Source organism: Meleagris gallopavo, chromosome 1, assembly GCF_000146605.3.
Source record: "Meleagris gallopavo isolate NT-WF06-2002-E0010 breed Aviagen turkey brand Nicholas breeding stock chromosome 1, Turkey_5.1, whole genome shotgun sequence".
Taxonomy (NCBI): Eukaryota; Metazoa; Chordata; class Aves; order Galliformes; family Phasianidae; genus Meleagris; species Meleagris gallopavo.
In genome coordinates this window covers 53,360,823-53,380,075 of record NC_015011.2, presented here as the reverse complement: position 1 = coordinate 53,380,075, position 19,253 = coordinate 53,360,823, and the positions used below count along the sequence as shown (strand labels likewise).

At 44.0% G+C, this 19,253-nt stretch overlaps 1 protein-coding gene across 2 annotated transcripts in view; it reads right to left on the bottom strand.

Annotated features, from left to right (window-relative positions):
- The window catches only part of TMEM178B (transmembrane protein 178B), a 68,816-nt gene extending 49,807 nt beyond the window's left edge, over positions 1-19,009 (bottom strand). For both annotated transcript variants that reach the window (XM_019615541.2, XM_019615534.2), the window contains exon 1: positions 18,214-19,009. In XM_019615541.2, the coding sequence (XP_019471086.1) occupies positions 18,214-18,595 (382 nt within the window). In that variant the 5' untranslated portion in view covers positions 18,596-19,009. The remainder of the gene's footprint in view (positions 1-18,213) is intronic.
- Positions 19,010-19,253: the final 244 nt, after the last annotated feature.

The following is a 19,253-nucleotide window of genomic DNA, read 5'->3' as shown; positions in this document are numbered from 1 at the left end:
AGCAAACCTGTGCAAGAATTGATTTGTAAGCCCCTAGGAGGCTTAGTCCAGAAGGCCTTTCTCCATTTTTTCCTCAGGTCTTTTCGGAGGAAGCCTTAATGCTTAGCAAAATCTGTATCCCACTGAAGTCCAAGGCATGCTTGCTTCCAAAGTCAGCAAGATTGACTTCGCTCTCCTGGACTTTAAAGCAGCTTTGCTTGAGCAAGAACAGAATAAAAGTGATGTGTGATCTTCAGCACATTGCCCTGGGCTAACTCCAGGGAACAAGATCCTCTCAAAGCCCAACAGCAGACATGAGAGCTCATTTAAGATTATTTTAAAATGCAAATTACATCTGCATGCTCATCATATGCCTGTGTATCCCCTAACATGGAAATATGCATGGTCCACAAATATCAACGGTCTGAGAAGACTCACCAGAGCCACAATGATGAGAGTTATGAATGAAAATGCAGGATAAGGATCCATGTTGAATTCACACAAGAAGAACAGGGTATCAACTAAGGTTTACTTTGATTTGTCATACTTTACCAGGTTTAAGTCAGAACCCTCAACATTCTTTTAATATGGATTTTTTACACTGTCACCAACAGAACAACTGACAGGCACCCATGAATTATGAGGATATAAATACATCCAAGGGCTGTGGTGGGCAGAGCTGATACAGTAAATGATTGCTCCAACAGATTACTTCTCGGCTCTGCGTTCGGAAGAAGCAGTCTGGTCATTGATTATTCCAGGCAGCAAGAAACAAAAATAATGGCACTTGATGATGCTGGTGAGCTCAGCCTGCCCTGTTATGTAAGTGCCAGCCACGGTGCCAGACCCGGCAACTTCCAGGGCAGATTTACATGGGTCCTGTGAAAACATTCATCAGCAGAGCAGCAGAGGTGTTGTCCCTAGCCTGAGCTCCTGTGAAGGGGTTGACTCTGACGTGCTCTTGCACCCTCTCACATCCCATGCTAGCCACAGCCTGCCTGGCAAAGCTATCAGCCTCAGTACAGGCAGTGTCCTGCCTATGATGGCAGAAGGGATTTGCTCAGTTATCTAGCCCTGTCTCTAACAGAAACAAGCTGATCCCTGCTGCATTTTCACCAGAGCTGCGTCCCACCCAATTCTACGTGTCACTTGTAATAGCCATTTTCTCTTCCCCAAATGATTTTTGCAGCCTGCATTTGAGATCATCTGGAAGCACAAAATGGGAGTTTGAATGGCCTCTGATAATATCAGCAAGCTGTGCCGTTGTTCTGCGCCTTGACCACAGTTTTCTCTTTTTATCATTCATTGAGATGTATGTGCAAACCCAAAGGGGACAGTCAGTCACATGTGGTGATGCTATCAAACTTACTGCTCCTCTTCCTCAGCAGGAGGAGCCTGACCAAAGTCAGGGAACACTGAGGTACCTGCAACCAGCAGAGGGATTTGGGACTGATCTCCACATGTGACAAAGCTGTCATTAAAGCAGTAGAGCAGGACGGGGATCCTGAAAAATGCAGAGATAGTAACATGAGTAATGAGGAGGTCTCGTTTTATTATAAATTATTGCCAATATGCCACACTCTCGAGCCTGAATTCAGTGATCAGTAATGCTCATTTCCCCTTGTAAGAATTACTAGCTTAACCAAAAGCTCAATTACAGCAAGGTATTTAGGGCTCCTGATGAGGTTTGGGCTATAAGGTTCATGCTGCATATTGATTTGCCTTTTCCACCTCCTTGCCTCCTTGCAGGCCTCCTCTCCCCCTTCATACACATAGACCACCTCAGTGCAGGGGGAACTGTCTCAAGGTCACACCAAGATGGTTCTGTATGGCTCAGCTGGAAAAAATGCAGAAAAAGCCTAAAATATTGTTTAAAAGCAATAGACTGAAAATAATGTCCGTTATTTTCAGACAGAGACCAGGTTTATTTAAGATATGGGTTATAAATGCACACTTAAAACCTTCCTATGCTTTACCAGCTAAAACAAGGAGATCAAGTGAGGCTGTGATCTGTCAAGTGATCCTTTGTCACTCCCAGTACAGCCCCATAATCCTTCAGTTGTGATTATGCGGAGGAATATTACATTGATCCTGCAAAATATCACTGATTGGATCAACATTATTTTCTCTCGCATTGACAAGGTCTTACCAGAGAATGACTATAATTCCACTGCTAACACTGTCTTACTGAAATCCCCCAATAAATCCTCAGAGCAGTGCTGTTAGTAATACTTTTATTAGACTAACTAAACAAGATATTTATATGAAGGGCTTTCCAAAGGATTCTGGCTCCTGCTGCAGTTTTTAGAAGAAAACTTGATCAAAAGAGTGCTACTGAAAGACCTGCCCTAAAGGAAGCTCTGCACAGCCCTAAGTAGCAGGTGAAATTACCCTTTCAAGATTCACAAGGTTGCTCACAGGTTTACAAAAGTAACTGCTGTTTTCTTGCTCATCTTACAGCGAGAGTGCTCTCAGCTCACAGCACATCTGGTTCACAGGCAAGGCTGGAGTTCAGGGTCTCCCCACGCCTTCCCCAAACATGTCATCAGGATGGCTGTTTGTTAAGTGCCAAAAGGGAAATACGGTCTTTATATATCTGCTAAAATTTCAATATTTGTTTAAGGCCAAATCTCAACAAAAGACCTGCTTCCCTTACAGCTCCCGCTCTCTCAGCCCACTGGTGTTTCCCTTCTTCTCTTCCTCTTCTATTTGTGTGAATCTCCTCTGATTTTATCTCCATGTTATTTGCTTTACAGCTCCAAGCTTTCAGTCATAGAATCATAGAATTATAGAATCATAGAATGGCCTAGGTTGAAAAGGACCACAATGATTATCCAGTTTCAACCCCCCTGCACAGGGTCAGCAACCACCAGACCAGGCTGCCCAGAGCCACATCCAGCCTGGCCTTGAATGCCTCCAGGGATGGGGCATCCACACCCTCCTTGGGCAACCTGTTCCAGTGTGTCATCACCCTCTGAGTGAAAAACTTCCTCCTAATATCTAACCTAAACCTCCCCTGTCTCAGTTTAAAACCATTCCCCCTTGTCCTATCACTATCCACCCTTGTAAACAGCCATTCCCCTTCCTGTTTATACGCTCCCTTCAAGTATTGGAAGGCCACAATGAGGTCTCCCCAGAGTCTTCCTTTCTCCAACCTAAACAAGCCCAGCTCCCTCAACCTTTCCTCATAGGAGAGGTGCTCCAGCCCTCCGATTATCTTAGTGGCCCTCCTCCAGACCCTCTCCAAGAGCTCCATATCCTTTCTGTACTGGGGGCCCCAGGCCTGGATGCAGTACTGCAGATGGGGCCTCACAAGAGCTCAGCAGAGGGAGACAATCACCTCCCTCTCCCTGTTGGCCACCCCTTTTTTAATGCAGCCCAGAACACAGTTGACTTCTGGGCTGCAAGCGCACACTGCTGGCTCACGTCCAGCTTCTCGTCCACCAGGACCCCCAAGTCTTTCTCCGCTCTCAAGGAGATCTTCCCCCACTTTGTATAAATATCAGGGATTGCCCCGACCCAAGTGCAGCATCCTGTGTCCCACTGGCTCATTCCCAAGCTGATCTCCCCTTCATCACTGAATTCTCACCTTCTGGCTTGAAATGTGATGCTCCACTGAGATAAGCTACAACTCCAGTGATCTCCTTGCTAAGCCATTTTTTTCAGGATGCCTGAATGCTCAGGGAGGCACCACTTCTTTGCTTCATTTCAGTAAAGGTATTTGTAAAGCCATGAGAACTACACAAGTACCTATGTCCTACCTTCCTAAACCTTTAAAGAGGACCACAAGAATCTAAACAAAGAATCATTTTTTGTATCTATCAAAAAGCTCAAGTACAACTGAAAGAGAACCATACATCAGTTAGTAGGTGATAAAGCTACAAAGACAATATCAATATTAAATATCAATAGAAAAATATCAAACAGCAAGGAAGAGAATATGCCTTCTTAAATTCTTTGAAATCAGGTTGATTATCATGGTGGGTAAATTCTAGCCATTATACGTTTTATGTAAATATTTTACCCATATTCTCTGCAGCAATATACTGAAATGTCAGAGGAGTAACTGCTCCCAGGCCTTCAGAGATAAAGGAAAAATAATTGATATTAGCCTTTGAGAGGAAACAGGCTGATGGTAAAATAAACTGTTAATGACTTTCGAGAGAACTTCCAACCACTTTCTTCCATCCACAACCAGATTTTTAGAGCTCTAAAATCTGGTTCAAATATCTGTGTGCCAGATGCCTAAACTCTTAATGTCAGCTTTGAAGGTCATTGTCATAACTGTGATGGATAGCAAAACTTTCTCAAATGAAAGCTTGAACTCAGGAGCACTGACCTGCCTTACAGGCTAGACTCTGTGATAAATGCTACAGATGTGAAAGTGCATTATTGCACAGCACAGTTTGTGGACCTCCATGGCCCTTGTTAATACATTGTCATGTTGATAGGGTCATGGACACGTGATGAGCTCTCCACTCATTCACCAATCAGGCTTCACCGATTTCCCGGAAACTTTATGTGGTCTTTTCCAATGCCATGCAGAGCGATATGCTCCTGTCCTGAAGGAAGGGTGCAGATCAAACAGCGAGATGACCATACGTACAAATACTCCATCACACAGAATCACAGAATGGCCAGGGTTGGAAGGGACCTCAAGAATCATGAAACTCCAACCCCCTTGCCACATGCAGGGCCACCAACTTCCCCATTTAATACGATACATTTAATACACCACAGCAATTAAGTAACAGCCCTCAAAAAGCAGGTCTGGGATCTCCCAAAACATAATGACCTACATACAAATGAGGGGAGAATCTTTAAAGAAGACATGTCCTTCCAGTCATCCCAATTCCATCAAACAAATACTACAGTCCATACGAAATATGGTAACACTACCATATGCAGCAGTGTAAAGATGACTGGGATGCCACAAGCCTTTGCTTTAAGGCCAGACCAGCAGCAAGTGAAGGAGAGCTTGATCCTGAAGACCTAAAGTCCATGCCTCAGCACTGTGGGCAAATTTCTGCCAAGATTAAATCCTGCTTCTTTCCCCTTTCTCTCTCTTTGCAGTGGTATTCTTAGAAAGACACACAAGAAAAAAAAAATTTTGTTGCTGAGGAGTTTGTCTGCTCCTACAGCTTCTTCTTCACTTGAAGGCATTGACAAGACAATTAGTTGCTGTGTCACAGGCAGGATGCTAACAGTAACTGATGAGCAAGAGGAGGAAAGATGTGCTACCAGCTTCATGTGTGAGGGAACACTGGTGAGGACAGGACCAGGTTCCTCAGTGCAGGGTTAAGAGAGAAATGCTGGGAGGAAACAGAGGCCAAAAGAGAAATGCTGGGAGGAAACAGAGGCCGTCTCTGTAGTACCATCACATGATGCCAGACCTTATACTGGCTACATCTCTCCCACTGCCAGCCATTCAAGCAGCTTTCCTCAACTTCTCTTTAAGAGAAGAACTTGTTTAACATAAACAAGTTGTCTCTCTTTTTCCTATGAAACCTCATTTAGAAACACCTCTCACAGATTTGAAACAATTTCCTGTGCTTGTCCCAGAAATAAGTTTCACAGTCCAGAGGCCAAGACACTGCACAAGCCCATTCTGCAGCCACTTCATCACAGGGAAACATGGAGCTGACAGAGGTCAATGCAAGGCTCTACGACAGCGCTCCCATCCCCACAAGCCTGAAGTCACCCCTGGCAGTCTGTGGCAACTCTTTCTATTCCCCACTAGGAGCAATGAATTACAATATTTGGAACTGTGGGCTCCTCGGGATACCAGGTACAAGGCAGTCCTTTTCCCTCTTGGATACAAAAGACTATTTCACATCAAAAGGACAGACAGCTCAAGTAAACATCAACAAGCACAGAAACCCCTTGCTTCAAATCCTTGGCAGCACATAGTAGCTTACTGCAGCATCTCCGTTCCACAAACACGAGGCTTCCAGAAGCGAGCAGTTTATTCTAGCGATGCTGAAGACAGCTCTGCTACTGGACTGGGCAAGGTCCTCAGATCTCCAGACATACCAAGCATCCCAGTTTGTCTTGCTCCACCCTGACTGATGCAGCCATTTTTTCCCCTTTTCTAGCAGCAGAATTATATTCCCAAATGCAATTCCAATGATGTTCCCTAACTTTTACTTCTCTGGTGCCTTTCTGTTCCCTCTTCCCAAGACTTGTGAGAATTGTGTTCTGCTAACGCACACACAAGTGCACAACCAATCAGGAGTTGGTGCCATTAGCCCTCACAAATCCATGTACTCCCTGACAAAATCCTTCCCACTATGAGGAAACCAACCCAGCACTGCCAGCCAAATGGCTGAACATTTTGTGAACTGAAATGCGCATCTTGTGGTAATTTAAATATGTGCAAATAAGAGTATAATTCCACTGCTGCCAGCAATCCTGGGTGTTTAAATATAGTACGAAAACACCATCGCTTCTATTTTATTTTATATAAACTATTTTAAGGAGAAAGCCTAAGGCTCTGCATTCCTCTGGTTATGAATACATATGGCTGAGAATCCTGCAGGACTTTGCTGTTGTTAAGCTAAGGCAGTACGAGAGCAGACAAGGGAGTCAGGAAACAAAGACTCTAATAACTGCATTATCTAAAGGAAAGATAAAAATATATATATATACATTAACTGCACACGGGCATCATCCACGATCCTTCATGGATGTGAGGAGTGTCACTGGAAGGAAATGAAGTGCAGCTTAGACTGAGGTGAAAGAGACAAAGCAGCTGGGATGATGCAGCTGGATTTGTCTTGGGTCCCTTCCCACTCACCAGGCAACCATGGCTGGTGTCAGACACCCAGTGACAAATGCTCCTTCCATTGGATCCTGCTTGATGTAGAGCTGAATATGCCTTTCCTTGGGGGAAAAAAAGAGGAATTAATAGTAATAACAAATTAATCCTTCACAGTCCTATGACATGCTTCACAAGGACACAGTACTAGAAAGGACTATCTGTGTTCGTTTTTCTTGCACAGCAGGAAAGTATATCGTATAATCCTTCCTCCTAAATATATCCATCTTCATCCTTAAAACCTGTTAGAAGTGCTGTGCCCTCATCACTCCTTCCAGAATCCCACTTCAGCACAGCTTTCAGCCTATTCATGGTCCTCACACACAGCTTCCCCTCTCCTGTGGCTTAACCCTTTCTCTTCTGGGTAGCAGTTACTGTTGTATAATATCCTTTTCATCCCTCTCTTCATGCTAGTAACCTCACTCTGGATCTGCTTCAGATCAGGATAGGATCCTCTCTATTCTGAATTCATCTTTCTTGGAGGTGGCTGAATAGTGAAGACTGTAATATGACTTGAACATTGCCTTACTTGAGACATCTCACCAGCACCACTCTTCAACCACACCCAATTTGTTCTGATCATGGCTGTCTCACTGTGCCCACACTGTAGGACAGGTGCACTGTCCACCCCTCGTCCACCACAATTTGTACTCTGTGCTCACATCTCACTTGCATGTTAGGTGAGATTCAGGCACACTCCTTTCCCACCTTGAAGGAAATCCACTTCAGTACCCGGGCAGGAAGGGACCACCTGAGCCCCAGAACTCCCACAGTTCAGATGTCTGGGGGACCAGACTTTCAGAATGCAATATGGGGTGTATTTGCACAATAATATAAACCTGCTCTTAAGGATTCACACTGAAAAGAAATTTCACATTGTTACTCTCTTACTGCATGACTTGATTCTTGGTATTAAATTTTGCATCTTTACTACTGACTTATCCTCAAGATTGTCCAGGTTTTTGCACAGAAATTCCATGTCTCCTTTCTCTTGGTGATGCCACATTGTTTTATGGCAGCAGCAACGTCCTTCCGTTTGCATCCAGGCCAATGAGAGCTATCACCTTGCAAACCTTGCTGCAATATCATTGATGACACTATTAAACAATCTTCCTTCATCTTAATACTCCCTCTCTCCACACTTGTTGGCTTCCTTCAGCCAGTTCCTTAAACACACTGTAAATTGTGTTCTAATTACCTTACCATTGTAATGAATTGTTTCCTCAGGGGTAGAATATAAAATCCTTTCCCCAGATCCCAATATGTTAGGTCTACTGCATTTTCTTTTCTGGAAAACTGGTTATCTTCCTGGCAAAATATATCAAGGTAGTTTGGCACACCTCACATACAAAAACATATGTTGCGTGTATACTTCTTTTTCCCCCATGTGTTTAATTAATCTTTCCTTTAGAACTTACTTTAAACTCTGTTTAGTATTATTATGATTAAACTAAAAGGTCCTCTGTGGCTCAGACAACTTTTTTCCTTTTCTTTAAATATAGATTTGCTATTTTTCATTCCTACTGTAGCATCTTAATAAGACAGATTTATTGAAAATCCTTTTTACTGGACCTGCAATGACACATATCACATCTTTCAGTACTCAGAGATGGAAATTATCCAGCTTGCCAATTTGAGCCCATTAAGCTATTCAAGTTTCTTCTATTTCCCCTGTTCCTGTTAGCTGGCTACTTTATCTCTCTGAACAGCATAGCGTTCCTGCCTATCTCTTTAACCACTATGGAACATTACTGAGCAGAACTGGGTAATCTTGAGGACCAGTGAATAGAAAAGGCACTAATAATGGGAAACTTCTTCCCAGTGTCAACTTTAGCCCTGCAAGATATGTTTTCATCGCTGGACAACAATCTCTCTGTAAAACAAGGATAATCCCACTCTTCAGGGTTAATCACAACAGGCAGTATTCAGATACTGTCACACAGGGAACCACTGAAGTAGCTAAGGAAGAGCAATATAATTGGATCATCAGTTACCATCGATCAGCATCATTCCTTAGAAATCAGTATAGTGACCTTAATTTACACCTTGATTTAACTTTTTACTGCTATTGTGGTTTTGGTTGGTTGTAGTTTTTACATCATTAAAGGACCACTGAACAGAAAACAAAAGTACCAACAAAAATATTCGTATTTAGTGCTTATAAAGGCATTTTTACATATTAAAAGATGTGTATTGATTAGTGGAAAGATAGAGGCAAGCATTGTACATTCATATTTACATTTTAGTGTCTCTTTCATTCAGCCAATATCCTTGTTTGACCTATTGAGTCACAGGGCTTCACACCAAGCCCTGTGCTTCACACCAGACCTTTCACTTTCCCTGAGCCTCCTGCTCCGCCACCTGGACCATCATCTGGACTCTTTCTGCAACACCCACCCAATAGCCACCATATTCACACTAAACTACTTCGGCCTTTATATCACATCAGTACAGCATTAAGGACTTCCTGCCTGCTCTCAGACCTCCATCACGCTCTTTATCACTTATGTCCTTTCTTCACACGCTGATTTGATCTGTGCCACACTCTCTCATAGACCTTTTACTCTGCATTTCCCTATCTACTTCTACCCTGCCATCCCAAATCCCTACTGACTCATACCGGCTGCTCTCTGCTGTGTCTCACACAGTAGAGCATTACTAATGGGAATCCCACTGTCTGCTAACTCTCTCTGCTATAAATGCATTTTTCTCCCATTCAGTTCTGCTCTTCTTCTGAGTTTACTGCTCCAGCTCAGCTCAGCTAAATCCCAGCCTCGCAGTCATCGTCACCTCTTTGCCACGTTGGCTCATTCCTCAGACCCTCCCACCTCCTCCAGCCCCCGCTTCAGCTGTTGCACAGAATTTCATCCAGTTCTTCCACAAGAAAAATGACTATGATCTTCCTCTTCCAGTAGCTTTGCCTTCTGTTCCCTCTTCCCCTCCTACCACTCCTTCCTTATTCTTTCCCACAGATGAAAAATCTCCTATGCAGCTCTTTTCTTTCATTTAATTTGTTTGCCACTGAGTCAGTCTTCTCCTACCTCCTGACCTTCCTTATGGTCATTCTTGTCTTCTCATTCTCTCTTTCCTTGACCTCTCATACCCGTCTGCCTCTTTGCTCTCATAACACAAGTACCATTCAATCTCTTTCCTCTTAAAGTATTCTCACCTTAAAGCAATTATTTTTCTCTCAAAATGCCATGTTGCTTTCTCTCCTTCCTTTCATCACCAGCCACTCTAAATACTGCAAATTCAGATCCCATCTGGAGCCCCTCACCACTCCCAGTCTGAGCTTTCCAGTTCCATGCAGCTTTCCCTCATTTGAAGCTGATGTTGCCAATGTCTGTACTTAGCCTACACAATTTTGGCACACTCTGAATCCTCTGTTCTCATCAGCTGCAGCATGTCAGCTATCTCCAGCAGTCTTCTATGCTGAGATCATGTGTTTCATCAGCTATCATGAAATTATTCACTTCTTTTGCACCACCTTCTGAATGTGCCCATTCTGCAGAAGACACCTTTCTTCCCCGGCTCCTTGCTCTGCTACTCTTCAGTGAAGTTCATGAGATTTTTCTTCCAATCCATAAATGTGGATTTCACTGTCATACTGATGCAGCAGTTTACAGGTTCTCTTCTCCAACACAAACGTGTCCACATGCACAGTCTCTCTAATGCTCCCTCGTAGAGATAACAAACTAAACATATCATAGCTAGAACAGAGTTACCAATGTTGTTGTCTCTTTTTCTTTACTATATGTCCCCACCAGGAATTCTTCTCTTGATCAGCACAGCTGAATGTTTTACTGTCTTTGTTGTTCTGATGAACCTGAGTGACATATTCATCTCATATCTTTATGTCCTTAGATCCAAGGGATGTCCTTAGACATCCCTTCTGCAGATTCTTTCTCCATCCAGGCTGTCATCATTTCATGTCTTTATTACAGCAATATTTCTTTCTCTGACCTTTACAAATACTTTCCATGTAACCATTCAGAATGCTGCTAGAAATATCTTTTTCCAAACCCCCCAGTCTAACCAGGTCATTTCTCCTAGCAGCCATAGACTGCCATCCCAATAACCGTCTATCCCATTAGTGCAATATATTTGTCTTCATTAGGGAAATGTCAACTTCTTCCTACAGTCAGCCAAAGAGGTCAGCCCCCATCAACTACTTATTAATTTTTCAAGACATGACCCACGAGTTTGTTGGTGCCACTCTTCAGTCTTTGGACGACAATCTTGTAAGCATCTGCACCTCCTATTCATTATCCTTTTTTACAATTCTTCTGCATTTTGTGGTGCTTACAAAAATGTGGGTAGCCTGCTGATGTTTTAAAACCACTGCCGGTCATGCTGAATATAATTACTTTGTCATCTCCTTGTACTATCTCACAGGGCGCATTACTCTCCAATATTTAAAGCGCAGCAACATGTCAAAAGGACAGGGACGTTTTTCTGCTCCATGATTTCTGATCCATGATTAAGGCTCATAAATCTTGTGATAGAACTCCAACTGGTATTAATAACAATGAACAGAATCCCTATTATACTGCTGCCAAGTTGAGGTACACGAGATTAAGTCGTTTGCTTCAGGTCATGAAGAAACATTCTGGTAGAGCTTGGATTGAATTCTGGCATTGTAAGCCCTGCCTTAGCTCCAACACTACCTCTTTTCACCTGTGTTGATAGTTACCTACAAAGAACTGCGATTTCAGCTGTCTCAGCTGGGCAGCACTGCATATTTATTTGTGGAAGAATTAAGCATTATAAGAGAAAAAATGGAGACATTTCTTTTTATAGCCTGATTTCTCTCCTGCGGAGAAAATATGTCAATTTACTTTTTTTTTTTTTAAGTGGATGCTATTTTGAATGATCTGTTAAGTGTGTTTGGATTTTGGAATCCATATTCTTTACTTATTTATATCTTAACAAACTAAAAAACACCATCTCTTTCTTTCTTTTCCTTTTAAAGATGTGAATATGTACATGAGGGCTCCAGCAACACTTGATTAGCAATGAGCCATTAAGTAACTACATTATAAATGACTATCATTATTTTTTTGCAGAACATACAAGACACAAAGTCTTCTTCCACATCTTTTCATTGGCACTACAATAGTTAATGAACACACTCTATTCTTAAACAGTTATTCCGAGTGCACAGAAAGACTTTTTCAATAAGTAAAAGCAATATTAATATGGATTTGGGAGCTGACAAAATAATTCCGATCATTTCATCTCTATTTAAATACTCTTTCTTGGTATATGTTTATTTTTACAGTAAATGGAACACATCTGCACTCATATTAAGTCTTTCCCTCACATTTTTTAAAAAGTCTTTAACCAACACGCAAAAAGGATAAAAATGCTGAGACCCCTCAAAAGGATTGGGATGCTCACTTAAGTGAACGGGAATTAAGCACGCAGTCCTGTAGGCAGCTCTGCAAATACCAATTTCTGTTGAGAAGGGCACGATCCCATCATTTTTACTTAGGCAAAATTTCCATTTGTCTTCACTGACAATTCTGCTTGAAAGCCAACAGCCTGACTTTTTGCTCTTTAAAACAGCATGACTAAAAACAGTCACAGCTCTGATAAATTACATATATGTTCTTAGTATTTTTAGCAGATATGTATTATCAAACTAATTATCTCAGATGTGTCAGAGGAACGTGTCAAGTTCTCATTACTTGTGGTAAAAATGCTTCTTAATGAATTGTTCCTTCTGCGCTAACAGACAGTGGTGTCACTGAAAATGGTGAGGCAAAGTACTTGATTAGCCTAAAGTGCAACTGAAATTATACCTTCTGATTAAATTTTAGCCAATCCCTCCAGCAGAATCTTGTTGTGACAGAATGGAGCGTAGACCTTGGGCTGGCCTGTCCGTGCATGGACCATTTTAACCTCAAAGGAAACACTAAAGGCCTGAACTTGCTGCATCACCGCATTCAATAAAACATTCACTTTGACGTTGTAAGGATCAAAACCAAGACTTCAGTAAAGTCACAGAATCATAGAATCATAGAATGGCCTGGGTTGAAAAGGACCACAATGACCATCTAGTCTCAACCCCCCTGCTACGTGCAGGGTCACCAACCACCAGACCAGGCTGCCCAGAGCCACATCCAGCCTGGCCTTGAATGCCTCCAGGGATGGGGCATCCACACCCTCCTTGGGCAACCTGTTCCAGTGCGTCACCACCCTCTGAGTGAAAAACTTCCTCCTAGTATCTAACCTAAACCTCCCCTGTCTCAGTTTAAAACCATTCCCCCTTGTCCTATCACTATCCACCCTCCTAAACAGCCATTCCCCTTCCTGTTAATATGCTCCCTTCAAGTACTGGAAGGCCACAATGCGGTCTCCCTGGAGCCTTCTTTTCTCCAAGCTAAACAAGCCCAGTTCCCTCAACCTTTCCTCATAGGAGAGGTGCTCCAGCCCTCCGATCATCTTAGTGGCCCTCCTCTGGACTAGTTCCAAGAGCTCTGTGTCTTTCTTGTACTGGGGGCTCCAAGCCTCAGGCCTTTTTTGTTTTTTATAAAAAGTCCTTTTTATAATAAGTACATGCAGTGGGATTTCAAACATAAACTAAGCGCTCACTTACATTCTTTAAGTGTGTGAAGAACATATGCAAAAAGACGGCTGTCCTAATTTGTCTGGCAAAAACATTGCATTTTAAAACTGAAATCTATGGAATTGCAAGGTATTGTGAGTACTTTTATGGAAATAAATCTGAGATAGATGCAAGTAGCCTCTCTTCAGGCTTTCCCAATTGTGTATAAATAATCCCTCGTGATGGCTGGAGTAGTCTCGTTAAGCCTTTCTTCCTCAATTGTGCCATGCATCTGACAATCAGAACAGAGAAGGCTTTCATCCCAGAAATCTTGCATATTATTTAGTTTGGAGACAGGCTGCACAGGAATTAGTTTCTCTTTTTCTTGATAGTGGCATGCGTCTGAGTATACATGCAATAAAGTGTTTTAAAAATAGGATTTACTATGACTTCCATGGACCTTGGGGAAGAAGAAAGGTAAACAGGGAGTTGAAATAATAAGGTCATTGTAAAATTTTTAAAATAAAAATTGGATTCCAGTGGCAGGCAGCAGAGCCCCATCCAGGCAAGTTTAACTGGCAGTCTTCCAGAAGAGAGATGCAAGGTCCTCTGAGCAGTAATTGTCTAAATGGAACAGTCTCTGGTTATTGTGCAACTTTTTTGTGTACTTTATTGTACCTTTATAATTAAATGATGTAATTTCTTTCTATCCTTTCTTGTTTCCCTCTCAACTAGAACAGGAAAGCATCCAAGCAACGCTGCAATCCAAGTAATGGTGCGGACAGACCCTGTGGCTTGCAGGTTTATTTTCTAGGTCACTACACGTTGTACACAAGGCATTGAGAGCTGGTGATTGCCAAGGCAGGAAACAACCTCTTCCTTGCCCCTGCCGTGAATGGATGCTTACCTGCACTTCAAATCCCTCTATGCATAGTGCTGGAGGCACATGGTTCCCTAGAATTTTTTGGTGGGGTGAAGGAATGCTGCTTTTGCTAGAAACTCAGTGGCAAAAAGGCAGCCAGCATCTGTAACAGGGCATGGAAAACAGTATATTTAAAAGGACATTGAGCAGCAGGGCTATTTCATTCACTGAGGAGATCATGCAGACATCTGAGCATTAGAAGCTTAGAGCATTGCACTGAACAAACCCAGGACCGGCATTCTTTGGCTTGGGGCTTCAGCTATCAAGAATAAAACTCTGGTCCCAAGATGTTAAAAGATTCCATCAAAGATCAAAGCAGAATCATAGGATCAGCCCTGTAAGCTCTTCCTCTTTGGCTGGCCCTCCTCTACATGAGCGCTTCCCCTCAGTCTAAATAGCCTGTTCACAGTGAGTAAAAGTTAGCAAGACTGAGCCTTGGGTTTGCATGTTCAGCTCCGCTACTTTCCTTATTGATTATAGCTTACATATCTTCTGTACATTTTGTTGTGTTTTCAGTTATAACAAAGAGATCAAATTAGTTGTCTAGCTCTGATGCAGTGCTGGAATGTCCTCCAGGCCTTTGGGTTCTTACGTCTGTCTAGCTCTCCCCAAGTATGCTCACATGTAAAAATTTATTTTAATTCATTGCCTATTTGTCTAACTATATTACTAACGTAAATGTTTTAATTACAAGAAATTTAATAAATACAGAATAGAATTCCAGTAGTGACTCAGAATCTTCAGAAACAAAACTATTTTGTAAAATCATTGGCATCAGAATATTGCCAAATACCACAGGGCCTGATCCTGCCACGAGCCATTGCCTACAGCTTGTATTAATTTCAGCAGAGTTCACAAGCAGAATAACTGCAGGGTATTTGCAAAGCTAGTTAGGCTCTTAATGACTATTTTTCATTATCCTTTGATAGACAAATCTACCATCCTCAAAACTGGAAGTTTTGCCTAGGGAAAAGTGTGTCTCTGAGTAAATGGATCACTTAGCTTCCGTCCAGTGTAAAAAGAAAAAAAAGAAAAAGTAGGAAAAAAAAGGAACTTAATAGCATTCACATTCAATTACACGTAGTATTAAATGCAAACTTTGGGGCCAGAACCCACATTAGTTTATCCAGTTTCCTAAGAGGTGTGCCATATTAAATTAGCAGCTGGCAAAGGATGGAAGGTAAAAGGCCCACGTACCAATGACCATTTGCCCTGGAGCTGTGGTTTTACACAGAGAGGTGTTTCCTCAGTGCAAGAAGATGCGCTCCAGTCAGGGTATCTGATGACTACGGGTATAGCACCTTTGCAGTTCTTCACATTCACATCAGGCATGCTTTGTCCAAACACCACCCCTGCAATCTCCAACTCCAGATGAGCATCTGGCACGGAAGGCAAGCGAGACAAGCAGCGTGGTGCTGCCGAGATGAACCACAAACACCTGCCTCCTCTGCAACACAGAACTGTTTTCAACATCTGACAGCAGCGGCAGATGTACTTATTTCACTGTCACCATACAGCTGTGGATCGTAAAGGAATGTCTGATATCTGTCCTTAGGAGGAAACAGGGACACCAGTTGCTTTCCCTCGTAAAGACAGCTCCATATCAAATTTCTAGTTCAGAGATTCCAGCGTATAGGCTATTCTTAATAGGTGGTTATTTTACATTCCTTTTTGGTAAAGGAAGAGTAAAATCCATTTATTCTTTTTGATCTAGCTGTTAACTTACAGTAGATAAGCGATCTTATAATACCGCTATCCTTGGTTTTATATGTGAGCGAGTCAAAAGCTGTCACTTACCAAGCAGACATTATATTTGCTCTCCTGTATCTTAACCCAAAGATACCAAAGCAGCACACCTCTACAGCATTAATGTAAACATGTGACTCTTCAGCATAACTGAGACTTACAATATAGGTAAACCCTTCCTCCAAAAAGACCTCCATTGGTATTCAGCGCTATCAGTGTCCCTCCTTCCAAGTTTCTCTTAATGCTACGAACTTGTTTGTAAAGCATTCACAGAAAGCCATCAGAGAAGGCAGGGAACTAAGACACCAACGTCTGCGCTCTCCTGACTCCGGGGCACCAACCCCAAGCAGTGATTTTCTATCCACCAACATACAACCAGAGATAGGAACACAGCGGCACGCACCATTCCAAGCCCAGGAAGCAGTACGCATTTAGGGTGGCTCACCACACACAGACAGCCATGACAGCATCTGCCAAAGACTATCCTCTCCCATGTTTAACCACCTCAGAGTAAGGTGCCTCATTTTGTCTATCACTAACACTTCACAGAGCTGCTCTTACACACAACCCATTGCCAAGCAATCTCATCAGATATTCTTGAGTCCGGGACGAGGTGGGTGGTGAATGAGAAATGGCTAACTTGTTTCAACACAAAAAATCTCCCCAGTAATTGAAACTTTATTTGGCAAAGGAGTTCTCTGTTGTGATGTTTGCCTGCTGGCAAGGTTGAAGTTCTCAGATTGTGCCACGAGCACAGAAAGTGCACATGGCAGAGTGATCCACAGCAAGCCCACACCCTCAGCTAGACAGCGGAAATCCCTCAGCGTTGGCATGAGCACTGAGGTGTCAGGATGCAGACCCTTGTCCATTGCTAACAGGATTGAAGCCACCAATGCATCCCATGAAGGTCGTTAAGTAGAACTGGACACTAAGAGCCACCAGTAACACAGTAGAGAGGGGTGAAAGGTTCTTCACTATATCACCCGTGTGCGCTGCTTCAGTGCAGGTCTGTACTGTGCTACGTATCTGTATGACTCCCTTTAACACATACGGAACTAAATGTATACATTGGCAAGTGCGTGTGAAAGCATATCCCTCAAGAATAATCAGCCTTAAGCAACAATTCTGCATGCATAGTCTGAAAAGGAAGTCAACACAGGCTACCAAAGGAGCTTGGGACAGAGAATACAATGTAAGAAGCAGCAATTTCACCATGGTGGAAATAAATCTCTAGAGAACATCTGAATGCCACAGAAGAACCATGGGAGGGAGATGTTATTTTGCTGTTTGGAGCAACCACGCTGTGGGCAGCAAAGATGTTGTCATCCTTTACTGAATCCCAGTCATCTCACAAAAACAAATCTTTTGTGGATGAGATGTATAGACAGGGGCTTGTGCGTATCTTCTCTTGCAACACTTCAGATCAAAGAGACATCTGAGGCAAACTGACCATAATCTATGTTTGGGGAAAACAGAAGGAGGAGGACCAGGAGACTAGAAAAAGAACAGCATAAAAATGCTATAGGCAGACAGATGCATCTCCACTCTGAAAGAAAATGATTCCTAACACTCCTAATAAATTAATGCAACGTTTTGTAGGCATTGAAAATATTCCTAAACATAGCTTAGTGTAAACAGCAAGCTGGGTTTCCTCCTGCTTGTTAGCATTTCTCTTTGTTTACGCTCCATTTGAGGATAGAAGCCTACATGTGAGCACTACTAATGGTGTCATGCAGGACTGATGGGGTATTCGGGAAGGGAATGACGAAATACAGACATATGTAGTGTCTCGTAAAATACTATATACTTTGTCTGAGTCAGCAGGCTCGAACTAAAAATAAAATAAAAAATACCCAGGCTCTGCTTTATTCATACATTTTGCTTCAGTGTGGAGAATATTCTGATACCATGGTGATGGGCTTACAGAGACAGAGACGTGAAAGAGACGTTCTGAGGTGTGTCTGCTCTCACCTCACTGCTGCCTTGCTCCCAAATCCCACATCTCCATGGAGGAGACCCCACAGGAAACTGCCCCAGCGATGCCCTGGGAAGCAGCACCCAGCCGAGACGCTTCACCCATTGCAAGGAGAGGGTTTGGCTAGGGATGCTCACTTCCACCTGGGAGCCCGAACAGCTCTGCTCAGCTCCGGCTCGGCTCGGGAGGGCCCGGCACATGCATTTGGTAAAAACAGCCCTTACCTTTGGCAATCAGCTCCTCCAGCTCTTGGTCGAATCCTTGTCGGTGGCATTTCCTCCAGAGCCCCATGTTGGTTGAGTTGTACTGTCTGTTGCACTCGTCGACCGCACTCATGGCAAAGATCTGCCTCCTGTTCCTTGCCAAGAGGAGTTTCCCTTCCCAGCGGTCCAACCTCGACCTGCTGGCCCTGAGAGGCAGGTTGTTGTTGGAGTTGTAAATAAAGCCAGGATCATTTCTCTTAGTGGTGATGCTTTTGCACCTCTCCCTGTGCTTCCGGGCATCAGTTTCGTACCAGTGGTCAGAGCAGATCGCCACAGCCAGCATGCCCAGGGCACACAAAGCTAAAGAGAGGCCAGCATACAGCAGCAACCTTCCAGCAGCCATACCTCAGCTTCACGGGAACACCATGGACATCTTCACCACAGCCAAAGCCCTTGAGCGCGAGGCCACGCCGAAGCCCCGGAGCAGCCGCCGGCCGTCACTGGGCAGAGGCAGCCTGGAGCATCCCCTCTCGTGCGGCTCACATCCACGCTGCGGACGGACGCCCGGAGCGCTCCGAAGTCGTGCCCCGAGGGCAGTCCTGGGGGCTCATCGGCCTCCCCTCCCCTGCGGAGGAGACGCGGCGAGGAGAAGCGCAGCCTTCCTCCCTCCCGCCCGCGCAGACGTCCCGCCGCCCTCGCCACGGGGCCGAAGGAGCGAACCCCGGAGGGACTCGGGGGCTACGGTCGTTCCGTTAATCTCTATGGGTCCGGCCGGCCGGGAGGCGCGGGAGCGATGGCTTTCGGCTCGGTAGATCCAGCCCGGCCCCGCAGGACAGAAAGTTCAGCGGGCGGACACCTCCCGTGCGGAAGCGGGGCTCTCCCGGCCCCGAGGGCTGACCCGTCTCTTCTTCGTCAGCCGCTCGGCGCGGGCATCGTCCGGCCGGCCGGCTCGGGTTTAAAGAGGGGTCGAAGGGGAGGGAGCGAGGCGGGCGGCTATCCGTCGCCGCCGCCGCTTCAAATTGCGGCCGTAGCGCCGTCTCCCCGGCTGCGGCTGGCAACGC